This window comes from Mustela putorius, unplaced genomic scaffold (genome assembly GCF_011764305.1).
Source record: "Mustela putorius furo isolate JIRA1106 unplaced genomic scaffold, ASM1176430v1.1 tig00000145_pilon_pilon_pilon, whole genome shotgun sequence".
NCBI lineage: Eukaryota > Metazoa > Chordata > Mammalia > Carnivora > Mustelidae > Mustela > Mustela putorius.
Genome location: NW_025421294.1, coordinates 39648160 through 39671210, shown reverse-complemented (window position 1 = coordinate 39671210; position 23051 = coordinate 39648160). Strand labels below are relative to the sequence as shown.

At 41.5% G+C, this 23051-nt stretch overlaps 1 protein-coding gene across 7 annotated transcripts in view; it reads left to right on the top strand.

Annotated features, from left to right (window-relative positions):
* The window catches only part of DOCK2 (dedicator of cytokinesis 2), a 412101-nt gene that overhangs the window by 64827 nt on the left and 324223 nt on the right, over nucleotides 1-23051 (top strand). For all 7 annotated transcript variants that reach the window (XR_006605414.1, XM_004737633.3, XM_004737634.3 and 4 more), the window contains exons 15-22: nucleotides 2204-2302; nucleotides 4089-4161; nucleotides 4275-4378; nucleotides 6522-6705; nucleotides 6848-6945; nucleotides 8676-8765; nucleotides 9812-9912; nucleotides 10767-10901. Coding sequence is in view for 6 of the 7 variants with exons in the window: in XM_004737633.3 (XP_004737690.1) it covers nucleotides 2204-2302; nucleotides 4089-4161; nucleotides 4275-4378; nucleotides 6522-6705; nucleotides 6848-6945; nucleotides 8676-8765; nucleotides 9812-9912; nucleotides 10767-10901 (884 nt within the window). In the remaining variant the exon portion in view is untranslated. The remainder of the gene's footprint in view (nucleotides 1-2203; nucleotides 2303-4088; nucleotides 4162-4274; nucleotides 4379-6521; nucleotides 6706-6847; nucleotides 6946-8675; nucleotides 8766-9811; nucleotides 9913-10766; nucleotides 10902-23051) is intronic.

The following is a 23051-nucleotide window of genomic DNA, read 5'->3' as shown; positions in this document are numbered from 1 at the left end:
CCTCAGAGTAATACTGGATCTTTTTCCTAAAGCCTCAGGCAATCAAAAATTTTCATCACCAAGATAGTTCTGTGGGATTCAGTTGCCTGGCATATAGTAATTTTACTTTTACCAGAGATATATGTGTATTCTCAAATTTTATAAGATACATGGGATTCACTGGAGTTACAGAAACTCTAAGCCCATAAATGTCACTTGATATAAATCTTAGGAGGCTGGAGAGCATCTAGGTTGTTGTGAAAGGAACATTGGACAGAGAGATAGCGGGTCTTAGACATATGCCAGCTCTGCTATCTTTCTGGGCAAGTACTTAACCTCTCAGTGCTGCAGTTTACTCAGTTTTGAAATGGGGATAGTAGTGGTGATCATTGGTGGTGTTTGTGAGGATTGGATTAAGTGAGATAGTACATGTAAAGGGCTCAGCATATTGCTCAACAAAAAGCAGTCTCTAAGTAGTTAAACCAAGTTTGAAAGCATGTTTACTGTTCAGGCCTCAAAAATTTCTAAAAGACTTCATCTCTTTGAAAACCAAGAGATTGCTTTTCTCCATTTTTAGTTCATTGGTTATTCTGGTTTTTTAAAAAATTTAATTTAATTAATTTACTTTGTAAGTAAAGATTTTATTTATTTGACAGAGAGAGAGCGAGCGAGCACATAAGCAGAGCGAGCATCAGGCAGAAGGAGAAGGAGGAGCCCAACTTGGGGTTCAATCCCAGAACCCTGGGATCATGATATGAGCCAAAGACAGATGCTTAACCAACTGAACCACCCAGACACTGCAATTCTAGTTGTTTTTTTTTTTTTTTGATTTGTTGTTTTTTGAGGTTAATTCTGAAAGGATGCTATATCCTTATTTTGAAATGGACTCAATTTGACTGCGAGTACCATCAGTCATTCTTGCCCTACAGCTTGGAAGGAAAGGAGTATTCCAGTGTGAGGGGAAGAATTCTCTTTCCCACAAGTTAGCTTCTCTTACGGGGGGTCCTAGAGTGCTTGTATGTGGCTGGCTTTGGTCATTTAATCTCATGGTGGTGGGCGTGGGGTTGGTGGTATCAAGGATCCATTGGTGAATCTGCTGGAATCTGGTAAAAGGCAAGGAGTCTGTCATCCTAAAAATGCCCAGAGGCACATAGTTTTGCAATATGGGGGCCAGGGGCTCCAAAACCAATCCCTATGTCCCTATTTAGAGACTGGAGGTAAAATTTTTAGGCCTTTCCTGGGAGACCCTATTTAGATCCTGTTTGGGGGCCAAACCACAAGAATTAACAGAAAGAGATAGAATCAGGGGCCGACAGGCCCTATTAAAAGATACTTTTCCTTATTACTCTGAGGGTGTTTATGGCAAACAGCAAATGCCCTATACTTGGAATACTCAGGTATGCTTGCTCTGTGCTCATTCCCTGCTTGGAACATCTTGCCCACATTTTTTGCTGAAAGCCAACTTGGAATCTTCCTTCAAGATCCTTAACTGTCCTCACCTCCAAGAAATCTTCCCTGAATCCTCAGGCTGCACTTAAGGATCCCTTCTCTGTGTCCCACTGTAGTAAAAAGACATATGTCCGCTGCTGTCACATTGTGTTGTTCAGTGATTTGTCTGCTTATCTAATGATCCCTCCCCCAAACTGTGAACTCTCATGTCAAGTTTAATATCTGACTCATGTCCATATCCCAGTGCTTGGCATGGGCCTGATACCAGAAGATGCTTGGTAACAGTAGGGCTCCCCCAGGCCCCTCTGTCCCTGTATCTGTCAGCAGCCTGGGCTCCCTCCTCTCACCCAGTTTCCCTGTTAGCATCAGAATCCATCAAAGTGAGCTGCTGCTTGACTGCGCTGAGCCTGTTTGTAAACTTTGTGCACATTCAGATTTAAGAAACAAATAGTATTAATAAGAGTGGCAGCATGCAGTAACTCTAAGGCTGGTTACCATTTACAATAAGGCAATCACGTCAGTGCCTGGTGCGCTCCAGTGGTTTCCGGAATGCAAGTAATAGAATTTCTGTAGTTAAACAGCTGTCACTCCCGGGGCCGGGGATGTTCATGTATAAATCGGTAATGTAGAAGGGTACCTGGCTGAAGGTTGGTGAAGGGAGGGATTTCCGGCCCTTGAGGCCAGTGTTGGCCTCAGGACCAATAGTGCCCAAGCACCAAAAATGGCAATTCTGTAGTGTTTTTTCTTTCTCTCTCTTTTTTTTCCCTTGGGTCAGAATGCAATTTGCGTGGGAGCTGGGGATAAGCCCATGAATGAATATCGGTCCGTTGTGTACTATCAAGTCAAACAGCCACGGTGGATGGAAACAGTCAAGGTAATAATAGTAATAATAATAATAATTAATAATAATTAATAATAGCCAACATGAATCTAGGGGTTCTGAGACACCATCCTAATTTGAAGCAATACCCTAGTATATGCCCAGTTGTATATCAGGCAGTGGAAATGGTGACAAGTACCCTGACCTCCTGATCCCCTTCACTGACCCAGAATCAGCCACGATGGGATTGTCAGATGGTCTTCTTGCTCACAGTGCCCAGCCTGCCAAGCTGTGTCATTCCACTCAGCAGTGAGGAGCGACAGAGCTTGCAAGTGAACGTGAGGCTATAAGAGACAACTTAATGCCTGAAAGACACTGTCTTGGGAGGGTGCCTGGGACAAAAGTGGCATTAATCACAAATATCCATATTACCAGATTGTCACATGAAGCAGAAGGGAATATCGTACATTGGAAGAGGAGTTTGGAATTAATTTAGTGAACAGTGATGCTTGAACGCACCTTCGACTATCTCTGCCTTGTAATTAGTAGCAGTCTTTACTCACCCCGTGCTCTGAACCCAAACACAAGATGTTCACATAACTTCCTTTTCTGACACAGCTGCCCAAATCTCAGTGGTTCTTGCCTGGTCACCTATATTCCCATTTTCCTCAGTGTGTCTCCCTGAACCCACTCTTTTCAAAATGACCTGCCCAACTTTGGCGTCAGAAAGCTATTGGATCAAGTTGGTCTCCTCTTTTCCGTGTTCTCTTGTACTCTAATTATTTTTCTTTGCTAGCCCTTGTCACATGGTTGTTAAATGTCTCTCCATGTGAACCATGAGCATTGGCATAGCGGGGCCTCTGCTTCGCCTCAGCAAGGCCAGCGTTTCCCGTGACGGGCTTGCAGTGGCCATTTGATTCACAGTGAAAGAATGAATCAGACTGCAGTCGCCCAGGAGGCTCTCAGTTTCTTTGTTCTGTCTGAAGTCACAAATGGTGGACCTCTTCAGGCTCAGAGTTCATTCTCTGGAGCAGAAAGTGCCCCCAAAGTATACATCTGCTTGACTTTTAATAGTCACCGATTCAGTATAAACTTGTCCCTCTTAAAGATCAAGGTGGTTTTCTCACAGGTAGCTAAGCTTCTCTGCTTTGGCTTGACTCGCCCATTGCAGAGGGAGCTGGGAGGTGTCAGGAGTTAGGCAATCCTAGCCAGGCTGGATGTGTCTCAATTTAGGGTGCAGCATACCACCCACTGGACAGTGAGACAGGGGTGACGGAGGACTGAGTGATTTGGCTCAGTGTCTTCAGAGGTGAAAGCATCTGGGTATCTGTCCAGCCAGGGATGGGAATGAGCCCTAGGATTTTCCCAAGTATTATTGGATTCAAGCATTTTTACGAATTTGCATGAACAAGAGTCTTCGAGCATACCCCCTAATGACCGTGGTTAATTTGCTAAGCCCCGCTGCACTTGCCAGAACTCCTGGAGTGTATAAAGAAAATGTGCATCGTGCAGTTTGCAGTGCATCAAATCCTGTGCTAAAGTTATGTGACTTTTATATCAATTTGGGGAGATTCATTTTAACCCACTGTAATTTACGGACCTCTTTTCATTGGCTAGGAATGCAATTTGCCAAATGGATTACATTTGGTACTTTATTTTCTCTTCATAGCTAGTTCTTATGTAATTTATTTACAGTTCATCGGGCTTGATGGATGGGTAATAAATCAGCATGCAGACTCTCAGTTAAATGGTCAGACTGTCTTTGGTGGGTGTGGGTGGGCTGGATAGGGGAGGGCTGTTTAACTCATTGGCTTCTGAGCTCTGGTTTCTGCCTACCAAGGTGGCTGTCCCTATCGAAGACATGCAGAGGATCCATTTGAGATTCATGTTTCGGCATCGATCATCCCTGGAATGTGAGTACCTGACCAAAAGGCATCTCTGAAGCTCCCCTAAGGGGGGCAGAGTGGGATAACTGGGTGGTCCATGTGTCATTTTTTTTTTCCTGACCTCATAATGCTATTTCTAGCTAAAGATAAAGGAGAAAAGAACTTTGCCATGTCCTATGTGAAGCTGATGAAGGAAGATGGGACCACTCTGCAAGATGGACCCCACGACTTGGTTGTCCTGAAGGTACCATGTGTTGGAATTAGCTCTGCAGTGAGTGGGGCATAGGAAGCCAAGGGAAGATGGCAGCATTGCTTAGTGGTTAACAGCAGGGACCATAGCATCCCACACACCAGGGTTCACCAACTGTGTGGCCTTGCACAAAATCTTACCTTCTCTGCCTCTGTTTCCCCCTCTGAGAGCCCTCAGTGAATAACTGTTGAGTGAGTGTCACATGAGACTGCTCATTTAAACACAACCATGATGGGTACATAGCACATGGAGTAAGTGGAAAAGGTTATTATTACACAGAATGGGCTATTGAGGGGCACCTGGGTGGCTCAGTCATTAAGTGTCTGCCTTTGGCTCAGGTCATGATCCCAGGGTCCTGGGATCGAGCCCCACATTGGGCTCTCTGCTAGGCAGGAAGCCTGTTTCTCCCTCTCCTACTCCCCCTGCTTGTGTTCTTGCTCTCGCTTTCTCTTTCTCTGTCAAATAAATAAATAAAATCTTATTTTTAAAAAAATAAGAAAGAATGGGCTATTGAGTCTGTAAAGAGCCCTGTGGGATGTGTAGAATACCAGCAAGAAACATTTGAGAGATGCCTCACTGCCAGTAATGGAAATATATCAGAATCTGGGGTCCCAATCCTGCCACTGACTAAATCTAGAATCATCTCACACATCTTCCTGAGTATCAGTTTCCTTTTTCTTAAGTGTGATGGTAATATTTATGACAAACCAATGAGATGACCCATGTGGAAGAGCTATGTATAAAAGGATGTACAGATACTGACCATCATTATTTACATCAGGAGACTAGTACTGTTTTTGAGAAGTGGGAAGTGTTTGCCTTGGTCTTACCTGAGTGCTTTCCCACAACCCCTCTTTGGGGATGTGGGATGCCTCTGCAAGCGCCTGGCTGGACACAAAGCATGTGCTTGTGAAGGAGGATAAGGCTAAGCCATTGGCATAGGGATCCAACACCTGTCCTTGGCTTTCTCAGTCTTGGGACTGAAAACACCTTTTTGCCTGTGGTCTCCATGGCAAACACCGCCTCATCAAGGCTTCATCACCAGGCACTCTTTCTCTGAGTCTCTCTGGGTTTTCTGGAAAGCCTCATCCCCTTCTGCACAGCTTCTCTCTTCTCATTTATGGCACATCAAGGTAGTTCTTGCCTTGAAAGCCGTTCTTCCCCAACAGACTATGAACTTGTGGTGGAGGGGCATGGGGAGAAAGGGGGTAGGCCCAGTTATAGTCAGTTTGCAATGTCCTCATTTTTCTTAAGTCTCAGTTTCCTCATCTGTAAACTGAGGATGATAGCAGTGTCTATGACAGAGATAAGAGCAGTTGTGAGGTTTAAAGGAAATGAACCAAGGCATATAAAGCACTTAGAGCAGCTTCCAGTAGTAAGTAAGTGCTCAATAAACTTTAACTCCTGTAATGCCTACCTCTAACTATGCATTTCCACATGCCAAGGGATTTAGGTTTCTATCAACTCTTTTAAGAGCTCCATATGCATTATGCCCATTTAGTCTGCCCCAAATTTCTAGGATCTAGGTAATATTGTTAATCTTAAGTTTAATCATGAGAAAAAGAACACACAGAGACCAAGCATAGACAAGACTTACGAATGGTAGAACAGGGTCTAGATCCCAGGGCTTTCAGACTTTGGTGCTTTTGCTCTTAACTTTTCCTTTAAGCTGATTCCTTATCTTGCTGGTAGGTGTGTATTAAGACCTCAAGAAATTTAGGGGCATCTGGGGGTCTCAGTTGGTTAAGTGTCCAACTCTTGATCTCAGGTCTTGATGTCAGGGTCATGAGTTTGAACCCCATGTTAGACTTCATGCTGGGTGTGGAGTATATTTTAAAAATAAAATTTCAAGAAATTTAGGAGAAATCAAAATGGCCTATCAGGGAAATCTTCAATTCCCTTCATGCTGTTAATGAAATCCACAAATCCTTCAATTGGTTGGTCAATCCCTTTTCCATTAATGCAACTTTGGATTCTTGCCTGTTTTGTGGGAAAATAACCCTGCCATACCACCTGTTTATTGTTTCTCTGATTATTTTTTTTTTTCTAATTCTGACTCTCTGCATCTTACAATGTGTAAGCTGACCACTTGGGCATATACCCATGGCTGGGGAAGTAACCAAGGTGTTGTTTCCAGGGAGAGAGTAAGAAGATGGAGGATGCCAGTGCTTACCTGACCCTTCCTTCTTATCGACACCATATGGAAAACAAGGGGGCCACCTTGAGTCGAAGCTCCAGTAGTGTTGGGGGGCTCTCTGTCAGCTCCCGGGATGTGTTCTCCATTTCCACCCTGGTGTGTTCCACAAAGCTCACCCAAAATGGTAATGAAACCTTCAAGAGTTGTATATATGTAGTGCACATGTGCATGTGTGCATGGGTAACCCCGGGGGGGGGGGCTGAATGGACAGTTCATGGACAGTTCAAGCCAAGAATAGTAATTCTGCTTGTCTGGACTCTTTCCAGTGGGCTTGCTGGGTTTGCTGAAGTGGCGTATGAAGCCTCAGCTGCTACAGGAGAATTTAGAGAAATTGAAGATCGTCGATGGAGAGGAAGTGGTGAAGGTCAGTGGGGCTTCATTCTGTTTGTCTTTGTCTCCAGTGACAGAGCTTTAAATCTTGGGTGGCTTCAGGGGCAAATCAAGTGCTGAGGGAGATGGGACTTTTTCTCTAACAGAGGGACACAGTGTTCCAAATTGCCATGAGAAATCTTTACTGGGAAATTCAGAGGATCATATGGTTCAAGGATGTTGAATGTTGAGTGGTAGAAAACTATGGTTGTGTTCAGTTCCTTCCAGGAGATCAGCCTGGGTGTAGATCTCAGCTCAACCGCTTACCAACTTTATGTGATAATATTGTGACTAGGACATATTTCGTAGAGTGGTTTTGAGCATTCAAGGCAATAATGTTTAAAAATTACTTAGCATAGTCTCTAACACAAAGTTATAATATTGAACTAAACATGTAAATCATACAGAGTTCAGTAAATAGTAACTATTAATTATTTTTGTTGGCATAAGTTGCTATAATAGTGTGATGTCTTAGTACTACTTGAATGTTACTATTAGAAATAAAAAGTATTCTTAGTTCCTGCTGCTTACAGAGTATTATGCATTATACATGAAAGAAGGAAAGACATAAGGGCTCACATTTTAAGTGAAACAAGCAGAAAACAATACAAATGTCAGATGTATTATTGTATCCACATGGTGTTAGAGAATATAGCATCTGAGGTATAAATTTAATTAAGCAACACTTCTGTCCAGTTCTATGGGACAGGTGTTTCTCACAGGTCTTGGTGATCTTGTTTCCATCAGGAACTTGGTCCAGCTAGAAACTCTGAGATTAAACTTCTTTATTTGGTAACTGTGTGTTTTCAGGGACTATAGGAAATATTGACCCATCCCTTAGTAAGGAAGAGTATCAGATTTTAGTTAATTTTCCATACATGGAGAAGCAATGGTAGAATTTTCAGATCAGTGCTTTTAATGTGCACTATTGACCCACCTACCTGGTTCATCAATAGCAGGAAAATTCTCCAGACATCCTTTCACAAGATCTGTCACCTTTGGGCAGCTTGCAGAAACATCTGGGAGGGAATTACATGGTCTCCATCTTTGCATTCTTTTTAATTTTTCTAAAAAAGTTTGTTATTGAAGTATATAATACAGCAAAATATATACAGAATACTTACCCTAAGAGTATAGTTTCCTATATTTTTACACATGCATATACCCATTTGCTCACCCTGTAGATCAAGATACAGTACATTTTTGACATTGTGGTAGGTTCTCTCATACCCCTTCTTTACCCTTCCCCATGCTGACTGCTATGATAGATTTTTTTTTGCCTGTTCTTGAATTTCATGAAAATAAATAATATATTATTATTTATATAATAATAATAAATATTATTATTTATTAATAAATAAATAATATACATTTATATAGAGAAATAAATAATATACATTTTCGGGTCTGACTTATCTTACTCTACATAATTCTTAGGAGGTTATCCTCATTGTTTCATATAGACGTAGTTTGCTCTTTTTTTTTTTTTTTTTTAAATCACTGTGGAGTATTCTGTAGTATTAAAATGCTACCATATGTTCATTCATGCTGTTGGTTGACAATTGGTTTGCTCCAAGTTCTGGCTCTTGACAAGAAAGCTCCCTGGACCTTTGGAATGCAGCGTATGGTGGATGTGTGCTCTCATTCTCTTGGGGATACACTGAGGAGTGGGACTTGTGGGTCACCTGCACTGTGTTTTAACATGACCTTCATTATTTTGTCCAGTTTCTCCAAGATACTCTGGATGCCCTCTTCAATATCATGATGGAGCATTCTCAAAGCAATGAGTATGATATCCTCGTCTTTGATGCTTTGGTAAGAAAGAGGGGAAAGATGTTGAGTGATATTAGACATTAATATGTGTCTCACTGTGAGAACACTGAGAATTTGTGGCCTTAGAGACCCTTCTAATGAACCTTTTTGTATGTATTGTAACTTTTAGCAATCAGAGCAATGAACGAATGAGCCGCTGCATTTGTTTGTTTGTTAGTTTGTTTGCTTCTAATTGATTTAAAAGCATGGCTGGGTGAGTAAAAGGGGAATTTTAATTGTTGATGTCATATTGGCACTGGTTGAAAGTACATGAAGCTGGATACCATGAATAATGGCTTCAGCTTTCCATGAATGCTGGGAGCTAGTCCTTGGCCAGGTTGTGAAGCACCGAAGTGTTTCCCACCTTCTTCTTTCTCATAGTCTCCCAACTTCGCAGTGTCCTTATACCTTCCTGCCCACCTGCACATTTTATGGTGGCATGCTTTCCTGATCTGTCCTCGTCCCTCTTCCCAAATGGTGTCTTCCTCCCATCTGTCCCATTTCATGTTTCTTCAGTGTCCTGTCCACACGAGGGTATCAATAAAGTTTTAATATGTTAACTACTTATGTCAGTGACATTTACCTTTTAAAGAGATTACTTGGAGACAACCGTGACTTAATCCAGTGCTTCCCAGAAGGTCTTCTTAAAAGCTAGCCCTCAAAAAAGAAGCTTTTTAACAAAAAGATCCTTTGATTAAATAACTCTCAAGGAAGTGTTGGACATTGTGTGACCTTCTTAGAGATTCACAATGGCTGTAAATATGTTAAAGACTCTAAGAACCCTGCTGTAAAGAAGGCAATCTTAACAATGATATCCTGAGATTTGTCAAACTTTATATGACCATGAAACCCTTTTATCCTACGATACCCTGTAGCATGTTACATGGAATGCTTTTTAGAAGAGACTACATTAATGAGACTACTAACAATATATTCGTGAGTTAATTCCTGAGCAAAATCATTTTGCTGGAGGTTCAGTTATGCCATGTGAGTATGGCTTCCTGCCTTGGGTCTGACCCCGAAACACTGATTCCTTGAATCTTCCTCAGATCTACATAATAGGACTCATTGCTGACCGGAAATTCCAGCATTTCAATACCGTTCTGGAGGCTTACATTCAACAGCATTTCAGTGCCACCTTGGCTTACAAGTAAGTTACTGTACATATATAGGGATTTCTTGTGCATCCCCAACTTGCCCTACCAGGATGCCTAGGGCACAAGGAACTTGAGTATTTTCCTTTTGCACCAGGCTGTGTGAATTCTCCCTTTACTGATAAAACTCTATCCATGCTGGGTTATCTGGATTAAATAAAAATATGCAAATCCATAGGTTAGAATGAATATTTTATTATGGTAGAAGTACATGAAAACATTAATTTATTCAGTCAATCAGTCAGCTACCATTTATTGAATAGCTACTTGTGGTAGACACTGGGATTCAAAGGCTAAGAAAGAGAAAACACAGGCCAAGTATAGTAGCCATTATAGCTTGAGTACAGAGGATGATGGTTACAGATGGGGATGATACTGGAGAGGTTGGGAGAAGCCAGTTAGTAAAGGGGTCTTGAAAGCTGGGCCAAATAGTTTGAAGTTTACCTTGCTGGTAATGAAGAAATGGAAAATTTCTCAGCAAGAGAATTCCATAATATTATTAGAATATTTTCTGTAAGAAGCAAATGTTAAAAAGAGCATTCTCCCCACCATTATTCCCACTCATATCCTGATTGTGACTAGCTTTCCTAGTCAAAATATTGTTTTTTTCCTCACTAGTTTTTCCTTTGCTGGTTTTCTATGGGTAGGAAATACTTATTCAGTCCCCCGTATTAAATATATATATATATTTTTAAGCAGAGTTATTTTTACGGCTGCAAACAAGTTAGTAAGCTTAGCTATACCAACACCTTTAACCTTTGATAGAATGCCTTATAATTTATAGAGCAAATTAATGACCATGCTGTGGGCTGGAAAAAGATGTATTTTGAAAACATAATTCCTTATTCAGGAAATTGATGACGGTGCTGAAGACTTACTTGGATACCTCCAGCAGAGGGGAGCAATGTGAGCCGATCCTAAGAACCCTGAAAGCTTTGGAATATGTATTCAAGTTCATTGTTCGATCGAGGACATTATTTTCACAGTGAGTGCTTGTTATGTAAGAGTGATTGATTAGTTCCACAGTTCCTCCAGGATGTAACAGTATTTGTGTCATTGGAGAGATTCTTTTATAAAATTACAACCAGCCATTGATCAAAAACAACTTAAAAATCCAACATAGAGAGTTATGAATAGGTTATAATTGTTCCCTCTAAGCTCATTCAGGCAAAAAAATAAATCTTAACATGTTATAGAGTTATGCTTCATTCAATGAACTTGATTTGTGATTTGAAGCTCTTCTGTGTTTCATCTATCATTCTTCATTTGATTTGAGATAGAAAACTTTCCAGGAATCTTCAGTGTTAGAGGTGCTAGGAGTGGAGAGAGCAGAACTTAGGGACTTTTGACAGTTATTTGGCTCTAGGAGGTTGTGCATGACAGATGAGTTGGTATTTGCAGTTGATCTGTCTGTCCTTGAGATCCTAGTAGCCAACAATTGACCTGACATGTTAAAACACCTAAGAGATTTGATATTTGATGAGCAGTATTACAGAGGTTATCTGTTGTTTTTTGTTTTGTTTGTTTGTTTTTGAAGGGCTTTGGAGATAGAGGCATTCAAATGCAATGTACAAAAGAATAATTTATATTCATCCTGGCTATAAGGTAAAGTTAGGCAGGCAATTGATTGTGATTGTGTATATGATCAGATTGGTTGTGTGTGATGGGAAATAAGGAAAACTTACAGAGAATGTACTACCTGGATTCTCATCAATGCAAATGAAGAACATTCAACTCAAACTGATTTATTAGGGAGAGTAGGACTTTTATTTTATTTCACATTTTTTTAAAAATCCAGAAGATAGTTGGCCTCAGGCATGACTGGATCCAGATACTCAATGCCACCAGGAAAGTCTGTCTCCCTAGTTCTTGCCTCTGGGTCCTCTGCTAAGGGTCATGTGCTATAGTTTTAAACAGTCTGACCAAGAAAATGAATATGCAGTGGTTTCATGTGCACCTCTGGAACCATGGGCCAGGTCAGCCACTTACAGTATAGACATATTTAGTTGGAGAGATGGTTTCCCAGAAGAAAGTAGAAATCTGTAGTCATCATTTTGACCATGACAATGGACGGGCTACAAATTTTCATAGTTGGTAAGGCATCTGAATAATGAATCATTTTAGATTCTCCAAAAACATTCTTTGAGATTTCAGGTGAGAATTAGAAGAGATGAATGTCTTCAACCTTGTCACATAACATATGTCATGTTCATTATTCTTTTTTTTTTAACTTAAAACTTTTTCTTTTCTTTTATTTTTTAAATTAAATTTAAGTAATTTATTTTTAATTAAATTTTAGGCAGTTTTATACAGGATAATATTCATTTCTGGAGTAGAATTCAGTGGTTCATCACTTACATACAACACCCAGTGCTCATCATAACAAGTGCCCTCCTTAATAATATTCATCGTCCATCTAGCCCATCCCCCATCCACCTCCCTCCACCAGCCTTTATTCTTTTTTTTTAATTAATTTTTTATTTTTTATAAACATATATTTTTATCCCCAGGGGTACAGGTGTGTGAATCACCAGGTTTACATACTTCACAGCACTCACCAAAGCACATACCCTCCCCAATGTCCATAATCCCACTCCCTTCTCCCAAACCCCCTCCCCCCAGCAACCCTCAGTTTGTTTTGTGAGATTAAGAGTCACTTATGGTTTGTCTCCCTCCCAATCCCATCTTGTTTCATTTATTCTTCTCCTACCCACTTAAGCCCCCATGTTGCATCACCACTTCCTCATATCAGGGAGATCATATGATAGTTGTCTTTCTCTGCTTGACTTATTTCGCTAAGCATGATACGCTCTAGTTCCATCCATGTTGTCGCAAATGGCAAGATTTCATTTCTTTTGATGGCTGCATAGTATTCCATTGTGTATATATACCACATCTTCTTGATCCATTCATCTGTTGATGGACATCTAGGTTCTTTCCATAGTTTGGCTATTGTGGACATTGCTGCTATAAACATTCGGGTGCACGTGCCCCTTTGGATCACTATGTTTGTATCTTTAGGGTAAATACCCAATAGTGCAATTGCTGGGTCATAGGGCAGTTCTATTTTCAACATTTTGAGGAACCTCCATGCTGTTTTCCAGAGTCACCAGCCTTTATTCTTAAAGTGAAGTATCTGTTTCCTCTCACTTGCCAGTTACTCAAAGCAGAGCCTGTGTATTAAAGTCTTAGGGGTATTTTTCCATGTTTGAGAGATACTTGTCAATTATTTGAAAACGAATGGGTCTTTCTAAGGGTTGAGTTTCTTGGAGGAGTTCAAGGATTCAAACATTATAATTCCAGATTAATAGGCAAAGATATGTTATCTCATCTTGCAGGTGAGAACTTTAGGTTTACAAGAAGAACATATATTCTTCATTAATCATACCTTCTGCCCCTTTTTCCTTTTGGTTTATTTTATTGTATCTCCTTCCCTGCTCCATTCTTTTCTTCCTTCCTTTCTTCCCTCCTCCCTGCCTCCTTCCTTCTCTTCTTTTCTTCCTGTCTTCTCTCTCTTAGACTTTGTCTCTTCCCTCTACTAGAGGAATGGGCATTTGCACATTTGTCTTCTTCTCTGCCTCAAGGCAAGTCATCCTGCAGAATCTCTAGCTCTTCATTCAGTGTAAATCTGGTGTTGCTGGAGCTCCAAGGGACTTTTGGCTACTTAAGGAGTGGGGTGGTCTGTTATTTCTTGCTGTATCCCCAGCATAGCATATAGAACATCATCACTACTCATGAAATACCTATTGGACAAAGTGCATTTTGGGGGATAAGGGATACCTCTGGTCAGAAGAGATGTCTTTAAGATAATCCAGGCCTAATCTTGAATCCTTTTGCATGAACAAAGTATAGGCTAACCTGCAAGGAAAGTCTAAGACCCCATGCTGAGGGAAGGTGGTTTTCCTTTGTCTTATTCATTTTAGAAACTTTATCAATGGTTTTGCTCTTAGTACAGCATCAAGGACATTGGGAAGCAATGGAGGTATTTCCCCATACTAGGAAGGCCTTTTACTTGGGAGACTAGAAAATAGAAGGTTTGAAATTTATAAGCCAGCTGGTGGGAAATCATAATATAATTATTGCTTTGGGGACTTATTGTGTCTGGTATTGTGTTCCTGTTTCCTGTTATTTCTTTGTCTTCTTTCCTCCTGTGCATAATTCAGTTGATCTAGCTCCCGTTAGCAGTTCCCTTGACATTTTTCTTTGCACATACTGCACATGAGTGCTTGCGAAGGTTAAAGGATTATCCTCTATCAATATGCAGGATGCAGTTGGGTAAGGGAGGAAGAAAAGTTGAGAAAGATAGAATTTCTTAAGGATTATTTATTTCTATCACATAGCCCAATAATGTGATTTCCTTTTTCCCTCTCTTTGTGTCACTGGCTCCTGAGTCAAAATCTGGGGCAGGTGTCTTTGGGCATCTATCTGTGCCTTAGTTGCAGTAGAAGCTGGCAGAGCAGGTTCAAGCTTTTGTCATGGGGAGGCAGGCATAAAAGTACGAGAAATTTCTAAACCGTAGGGAGTGTGTCCAAAATATGTTCAGTAGCCATCAATATGACCATCATCCATTAGGCTTTTCTGGAATGACTAAGCTTCTGGGAGGCATAAAGCACAGTGAGAAACAGTCAGAAAGAGCTGAAGTGATTATCTTCTAGGCACTGAGCTTCTTTACAAAATTCCTTGCAGCTCCTTTTATCCTGAAGCTCAGACAACCAGCTGAGCTGATCCCCAACATTTCTGAGCTGTGGAATTACTCAGTCCAGAGAAGACTGTGCTTCCCCGGATCGCACAATATGCACACTGAAAAGCTTTCCTTCCTGCTGGCCAGGCACATTAGAAATGACCCTGCAGCCCTTCTGTAAGGATGGCTCTCTAAAAGAGAAGAAATCTAGAACATGGTGCTATAGTGGAATTTGTTCCCACTTGTCTATGTTCCTTAAAAATCCTAATGCTTCCATAGGGTAAAGTACAGGGGCAAATGTGGAGCAGTGATTATGTTCATGTTGTGTTGGTGCGTGTTGGCTCAGTGATGGTCAGTGTCACACTAGACAGACCTGGGAGGGAGTCATATGTTTGTCCCTGTGCCCAGCTTACTGAGTGACCTGACCTGACTGAGCCTCAATTTTCTCATCCATAAATGGGGATAAACCAATTCTTAGTATTTTGATGATGAAATGAGACTATACCTACAAAGTTATCCATGTAGTATCTGGTACTTAATTTCATAAATGTAACAAATGTTACTTGGTATCGTGTTTTTACCTAGGCAAGACAGGAAGGGTTTTTATTTGAAAAACTCAGATTTAAATTAATAAATGGTGTCTTGATCCATGCTCAAAATTTGGCTTATAGTTCATGCAATCCTAACCCTTTCTTGTTGTTTTTGTTTGCTTGTATGTGTGTTTGTTTTTAAGGAGGGAGTGTTATGTTTACCAGGTGTCTGCTTTTTGAGGATCACAATGAGGGACTTTTATGGCTCCCTGAATTCCCCTTGGTCTATTGGCCCACTGGCTGGCCCCTGCTTGTGTTTGCTGTGTGTGTGGCCAGCCCCTTTGGGCCCAAGCAGCCATGTACCGACCTCTCTGCTCCACGCTTGTGCTGCTTGTCTTTGCTTTTGCATTATGCCTCCTGCTCTTGTTAAAGACCTGCTTATTCACTGCTTGCTTCCTCCTCCTTCTGCGTGTGCTCCCAGTCTCCTGGGGCTGTTCTTCCATGCACATATTCCTCCTTCACCTACCTCATTACCATTCCCTTTGCTTATGAGAGGCCATCAGCTCAGTGGTTAAAGGCACAATCTTTGGAGCTGGCTACTTAGGTTTGAATTTCGCACTAGAATCCTACCACTGCCATTTACTGATGTTTATGACCTTAGGCAGATTATGTAGCCTGCCTCAAGCTCGGTTTACTTGTGTATAAAACAAGCAGGGATGTAAAAACCCTTTTGGGTTGTGGTGCAGACTGAGTGAGCTAATGGGTGTCAGGCACTTAGCACAGTGCCTGTCACAGAGCAAGCTGCCACAGCCATGGTGATCATTACCTGCTAAGTGCATTTCACTTATTATCTCCATTAGTCTTCATAAAAACCCAATGGAAAGCCTCCTCTCCCCACTTTATCTCCTCTGAGTCCTCACTCACTTCATGCCAGCCATACAGGTCTCCTTACCGTGGCTTAAGGTCCCAACTTAGGGCCTGGGCACCTTTCCCCTCATATCTGCTTGTTCACTTCCTATCCTCTTCCATATCCTCACATAAATGTCTCCTTTTCTACCCTGTTGAAAACTGCAACTTCTGATTCCCCTCCCTTTCATTCTGTTTTTGATCTTTTCTCCCCCTCCACATAGAACTAATCAGATGTTAACATATCAGACGGTAATTAATTATGCTTTTGTTTACTGCCATCTCCCTGCTAGCATGTCAGCTCCAAAGCTCCTGTCTGTGTTTTGCACTGAGAACAGCACATTGACACTTGTTCAATGTGAAACGGAACACCGTTCCGATCCCCCTTTCATAGATAAGGAAGCTGAGACTTCAATTCACACTTAAAGGTCACACAGGTAAGAATTAGCAGAGTAGAGCTTCACATTCTGCCTCATCTGATTAAGCAAATTGAAGAACCAGAACTTTTGGAGGACCATGCAAGTCTAAAATGTGGTTGGCTATGATGGGGACGTATCCTAAGTGAGAACAGCTCCTCATGGAAGGATTGACTTGCTGGGTACTGTCAGGGCTGCAGAGAGGCACAAAGCTCCTTGAGTTTAGGTGCTATCATCCCTAAGCACAGTTGGACTTCAGTAAAAATAAAGATGACTTAGAGCAGAAGTTATCAGGAAAAGAGTCCTTGCTATTATGGCAAAACTATCCAAGCAAACATGACTCGATCCTCCTATTCTTTCAAGGAGTGAAGAAAGAGGATCTGACACAGGGCCAGCCCAGGTAACTCACCCAGGTAACTCAACTTCCTGCTCCCCAACATTCATCTAGGAGCCAGGAAGGATGGCCATGGTGTGCACAGTGCCATATACCTGTACTGAGGCTTCCACTCCATCAACATAGGTAACCAAGAAGCATGGTTCACACCTCCGGTGGAAACCCCCAGTCTGGCTCACTTCATCCAAGGGCAGGCATCTTGTCCTTTCTGTGCTCACCTTCAGCATCAGGTGATCAGATAGTCTCTGACGTTCTCTTTTGCATTTTATTTTGCATTTTGCTTTATTCTGTCTGTCTCCCCCTCAGCCTCTACCTCGCCCTCCCACCAGCTCAATTTCTTCTTGTGTAAATATTATATACTAGTTCACCCTCCTGGTCATGCATATGTTAGGCAGGAAGACCGTCTGAACAAAGCTCAGGCAAGCCCAATGTAACCTGCAGTCAGAGGGAATACATAAGCCTCTGCCTTTTTAAACAAATATGAATTTAACTCCAAGGCACTTGCCAGTGTGATTTGTTTTCATTGTTCATGTATGAATAAATATTTAAATGTAATCATCTGTTTATGCTGAGCATGGGCTGGGATGCCCGTCACATTGCTATTCCTGTTTCTCCTGCATATAATTTGTTTGCATGTTAATGCCATTTATTCCTATGTAAGCCTCTGTTTGGGGTTTTGAATATAATTTCACTTTTTGATGACAGTAATGGCTCAGTAAACTGCACAATTGCAGTTAATGGAATTATTTTATGATAACATTAACTTGGCATCAGATCAGGGTGGAAGAGAAAACTGTCATCAAAGGGATATTGTCAAACAGTTACTTCTCTTTAATTTATTATCTATTTTATGAGTTGCTACAGTGTAGAGGGGGGAGCTAACAGCTTGCTTATTACAAACATATGTAGAAAAGCTTTGTAAACCATGAAGTAAGTAGCCATCACTGTGATACGAAATTGTTCATGTGCATGCATTTTGAATAGCCCTCTTTTCCCTCTGCATATAGAAATATTAATAAACATTTATTGAGCACCTATTATGCACTAGGCACTCTAAGTGCTGGAGACTCTGGAATTAATCTCTAAGGCTTCCTCAAGTAGCAGTAACACAGTAGGGCATGCTGCATATGCTTCCCAGCAATCAATCACAGTTCCCTGGAATAAGCAATGATCCATGACTTGATGCCATTGAGGCTCAGGGAGCAGACAGGTTTAAATGACAAACTCCACCTTGGGAGGATCCTTAATTCTTCTCAGAGGAGGTGATGCTTCAAACTAAACATCGAAAGAGAGAAGAATCACAGAGTCCAAGTAGAGGGAACAACACATGGAATACGATGTCTAATTACTCCTGCCACTCCTGAGGACCATTTATGAAGCCTCTCCTCTGTGCTTGGCCATGGATCACTTTTTTACTCTGCCCTACTTCATACTCACAGCAACCCTGGGAAGTATAGATATTATGATGTTTATTTGACAGAAGAGGAAATGGAAGCCCAGAAAGATAGAGAAAGTGACTGTAGGCCACACAGCTTGACATTGGCAGGGAGGGGTGTGACATCGGAGCCCAGGTTCTTTGTGCTGTGCTATGCCTATGAGCAGCACATTTGTGGGGAAGAGTGGCTAGTGGGTGAAGGTATGGCGGTGGAAGAGTGGGGGCAATGCAGCTGGTGAGGTAGATTGAAGCTGGACGGTGAACAACTTGTATGCCCAACTGAGGAGTGTGATGTCATCCTCTCTGCCAGGGGAGGGCAGCATAAGTGCTGCCGTCAGTCCTCAGAGCACAGGGTAAGCACCCCAGCAGGTGCACAGACTCATTCATTGGGATCAGGTAAAAAGATGAAAATTCCTTTATTTTGTTCTAAGAGGAAGAAATTAAACTTTATAAATAATTGACTTAGAATAATACTTGGATATAATTTATAAATAAATAAGCATCTGTTGAGAATCATGCTTACATTTCATTTTCTCATGGAGCAGTTTCCAAATCCTGTTTTTGGCAGTGGGAGTCATTGAATTTTTAAAGCAGGGGATCTACAAGGGTGCCTGGGGGGCTCAGTCAGTTAAATGTCTGACTCTTGGTTTTCGCTCCAGTCGTGATCTCAGGTCATGGGATCCTGCCCCACGTTGGACTCCATGCTGGGCATAGAGTCTGCTTAAGATTCCCTCCATCTCCCCCTGTCTTTCTCATGTGGGCACTCTTTCTCTCTCTCTCTCATAAATAAATAAATAAATAAATAAATAAATAAATAAATAAAGCGGGCCAGCCAGCAAGCAAGGGATCTACATGATTTAGAGTCATGTTTTAAAAAGAAAGATCACTGAGGAAGAAAGGTGAGTATGTAGAAGGTGTAGAGGAAGGGAGGCAGGATGTTAATCATGAAGCTGTTGCAGTAATCCAGGCAAGAAGACTTGAGCTAAGGCAGTCTGAGTAGGGCTGGAGAAAAAGGAGAGGGAGAAGATAAGGTGTATAAATGGCAGGATGGAATGTGGGTGGGAGTGAAGCTGTTGGAGAGGGCCAGCAGATCAGCTGATCTGAGGTTCAACTTTGTGACCCATCTGATTTGACATTATTCATCAACATGATGAATGGCGAGGAGGAGAAGTTTTGGGGGAAGATGATGTGTTTTGGTAAAATTTGAGATGTTTATTGGCATAGCCTGATGGAAATGTATAGCAAGTAGTTAGAGAGTACTCTAGAGAGTAGTTACTCTCTAGAGTTCAAGAGAGTAAAGAGGAGAAATACAGTCTTGGTGGAAATTGATGCAAAGAGGTATTTGAAGCTGTAGCACAAAACAAAAATAAAACTCAGGATGAAACCCAGGAGATTAGCATGTTGAAGGGGTGGGTGAGGAGGGAGTCCCAGGGAAGGCTGATGAGGGATGTGGGAGGGGAAGCAGGAAGACGGGCAATCCAGGAGCCAGAAAAGAGAACATTGCAAAGAGGAAAGTGTCAGCAATGTCAACGTGCTACAGCAAAGTCATGGGGACTGCAAGCTGATCAGAGGCAAGATATTTTGCTGTGAGGAGGTATTTGTTTTCTTAGCAGCCCTTCCCCAGAGCTTAGCATCTTTCCTAATATCCAGTTGAAGACCCTAAAGAGGCAGAGGGATCAGGGCTTTGAGGTGCTATCGATTTCCCATCATCTTCATGTGAATTACCTACAGTGTGGATTGTCCTTTCCCAGGGTGTAATCCTAGTTTGGCTTCTCCCAACTGACCCTTCAGAGGATGAATAAACTGTTTTCCTATAGGGTGGTGTATTCACCCTTCTCTCACAGCAAAATGTAAGACACTGGCTGTCTGCTTCCATTGTCCCTTTAAATGGCTTAATTTTGCAGAACAAGACTATCTATACTGTAGATAGTTAAGGGAAAAGCCACGGACGACACAAGATATTCATTCTTCCAGGTTGAAGCAGTAGACAATTTCCTTTTCTTGTTAACTCCTTGTGAGACATCTAGAAGCTCGCATGCTGGCACAATTCTTGCCTTTGTGCAAAAAAAAAAAGGCTGTTTCTGTCAAATGCTGAGGCTGGTGGTTCCTCAGAGAATGACTTGGGTGAGAGATCAATTTACCGAATAAATATGTAGATTTAGGAAATGTGTTTGCAAATCCCCTGTAACTAAATATGAACATGCAAGATAATGAAGGGTCTAGTTTGCCAGAGGGGTGAAATTCACCAAGCTACATTATTGTCAGGGATGCTGAACTGAACCAAGGTGACTAGGCATACTTGGTGATCCCCTTTAAATGCATTTGAGGCAGCATCACCTCAAAGCAGAATTCGTTTCCTTAATAGGAAATAATATATTGCTCAGTTCTTGGGCTTGCGGCTTTTTGTGTCTTTGGGGTGGATGGAAAATTAAAGAGGACTTAATTATGAGGCATATATGGTCACTGCCCTTCATGTCTCCAAACTAGTCTCTCTGTCTCTCAGATCTACTCTTCTAATGTGGCCGACCTCAAAGACCCATTAATTCAATTCAATCCAGTTCACTGATTCATTAAATAAATATTTTTGAACCTTACTATTTGGCCAAGTTCTAGCCTAGGTTACTGCAATAAAACGATAGAGGTAGCCCAGCCCTCTTCTGCCCTTGTATAGTTCTGGGGGGAGACAAAAATCCAAACCAAAACAAAACAAAAAAAAGCAAACAAATACACCAAGTCATTACACACCATAATAATGCCAGTAAAGGAAATAAGCAAGTAGTTGAGATACATGGTACAGCATAGTGGTGAAGAATCCTAGTGACTACCTGTGTAACCTTGGGCAGATGACCTAACCTCTGCCTTTGTTTCTTCATCTAATGTTGGTTAGATTACCTCATAGTGTTATTTATTACGTGGGTTCTGAAGAAGTGACTTTTCAAGTGAGATATGAAAGATGCTAATGAACCAGCCACCAAGGGATAGAAAGAAGGATCCTTCACGGAGGAAAACTCTGAGCAAGTATTCTTGAATAAGAAAGAGCTTGAAGTTTTCTGCAAAGTTAGAGAAGACTAGAGTGGTTGAAGGATAGTGAACAAAAGGGAGAATAGGAGGAAGATGGACACGGAGAGACCCGGTGAGCCCGCCCTGCAGGATTTATTCTCAGTGTGTACCCAAGGTCTCTGCAGGCATTTCAGCTGGAATGCTAGCATTCCAGGTAGTGCAGGGAAACTCAGCTGGTAGGAGAGGCTGGTGGCATGTGTCACCGGGATGGCTTGGTGGTGGTTGCCTGGACTTGTGTTGATGAGGACACTGAGGTTGCATTTAGAGGTGGCCCATGCAGGGAGTCATGACAGATTAATGGCACATAAACTGAGCAGTTTGATGGGAAGGGATAGAATTCTTCACTCCAGTATTACTTATGCAGCCCTGATAGGAGTGAAGGGCTCTGAGTTCAAACAGAGTGCATATTGTCTTGAAAAGCCTATGTGTTTTGGAGTATAGTAATTCTGTATTTAAAATTAAAAAGTATGTGTTTCTTACTCCCACTAGCCTCTTGACTGCCTCCTGTAAGACACACGTGATAGCTGCTGCCCACTCTTTAATTAGACTGGTGACAGACACAGCCTGCATTCCAGATCATTGAGGATCCCCTTTAGTGTCTTCTGTAATCTCTTAACTCGGCTAAATACCATTATCTTATAATTACAACACTCACAACTTTTTAAAGCCATATATGTTTCAGCCACCATGAATTTTTGGTTTGCAATTTGGGATAATTTTTTAAAGTACATTATTATAGTGCCTTCTCAATTATCTGTTAATGCATGAGTGTAGAGACCCATATTACAGATCATATAAAGTCATTCAGTTTGATCACTGGAGTGCAGAGTATGTATAGACGCACCCTCACATACAGGTGAACTTCTCAGAGGAATGTTCTTCCAAATCAGAACTTGCTGAGCTAAATAGTATCCTTAATTATTACTTCCTGATTTTCTGTCAGATGAGCATTCTGGGGGGAGGGAAGAACCACCGGTCTTGGGTACTATAGGGGTGATATAAATGAAGAGCTTTCCTATAATCAAATATATTTTGTGACTAAGCCACAGATAATGCTATTATGGCAACAGTTAAGAATATCCCAAATAGCACGAACCACGGCCTCTTGTTACTGCTTACCTGTCTCTCCCAAAATGCTGTGTCTTGGCTTCTACAACACAGAACTCTTTTTGTAATTCTCATACTTCTCAGATCCTTCAGAGTCCTGAAGATTGGTCTGCACCTCCTTTTAACCAATTCCCTCTCCTCGGTGAATGGATGAAACCTGGTGCTTCAGTTCTCACTGCTACGCAGATAACCCAGACATCCATCCAGACCTTTTCACTGAAGCCCACATCTCTGTGTCCAATCATTGACTTGCGGTCTCCCTCTTTCATATCTCAAAGGCAACTCAAAGTTAGCATATCCAGACACAAACTCGTGATGTCTCTTGCCACACTGAGCCTACAATCTAGCATGTTGCACAAGGAAAAAAAAAAAAAAAGATTTTTGTGACACTTCATTTTTTTGTTTCTTCCCACATAATCTACATTCAAGTCTCAACCTTCCCTTCCTCAGTGTCTCTCCAGTTAATCCATGTCTTTCCATTTTCCCTACCAACTTCCTAATCAAAGTTCTCGTCATCTCATACCTGCAGTACTGTGTTACTTTCTCTATTGGTCTGGCTGCTTCTGTCCTTGTTTTCCTATCATCTATTTGCTGCGGAGTCCTTTT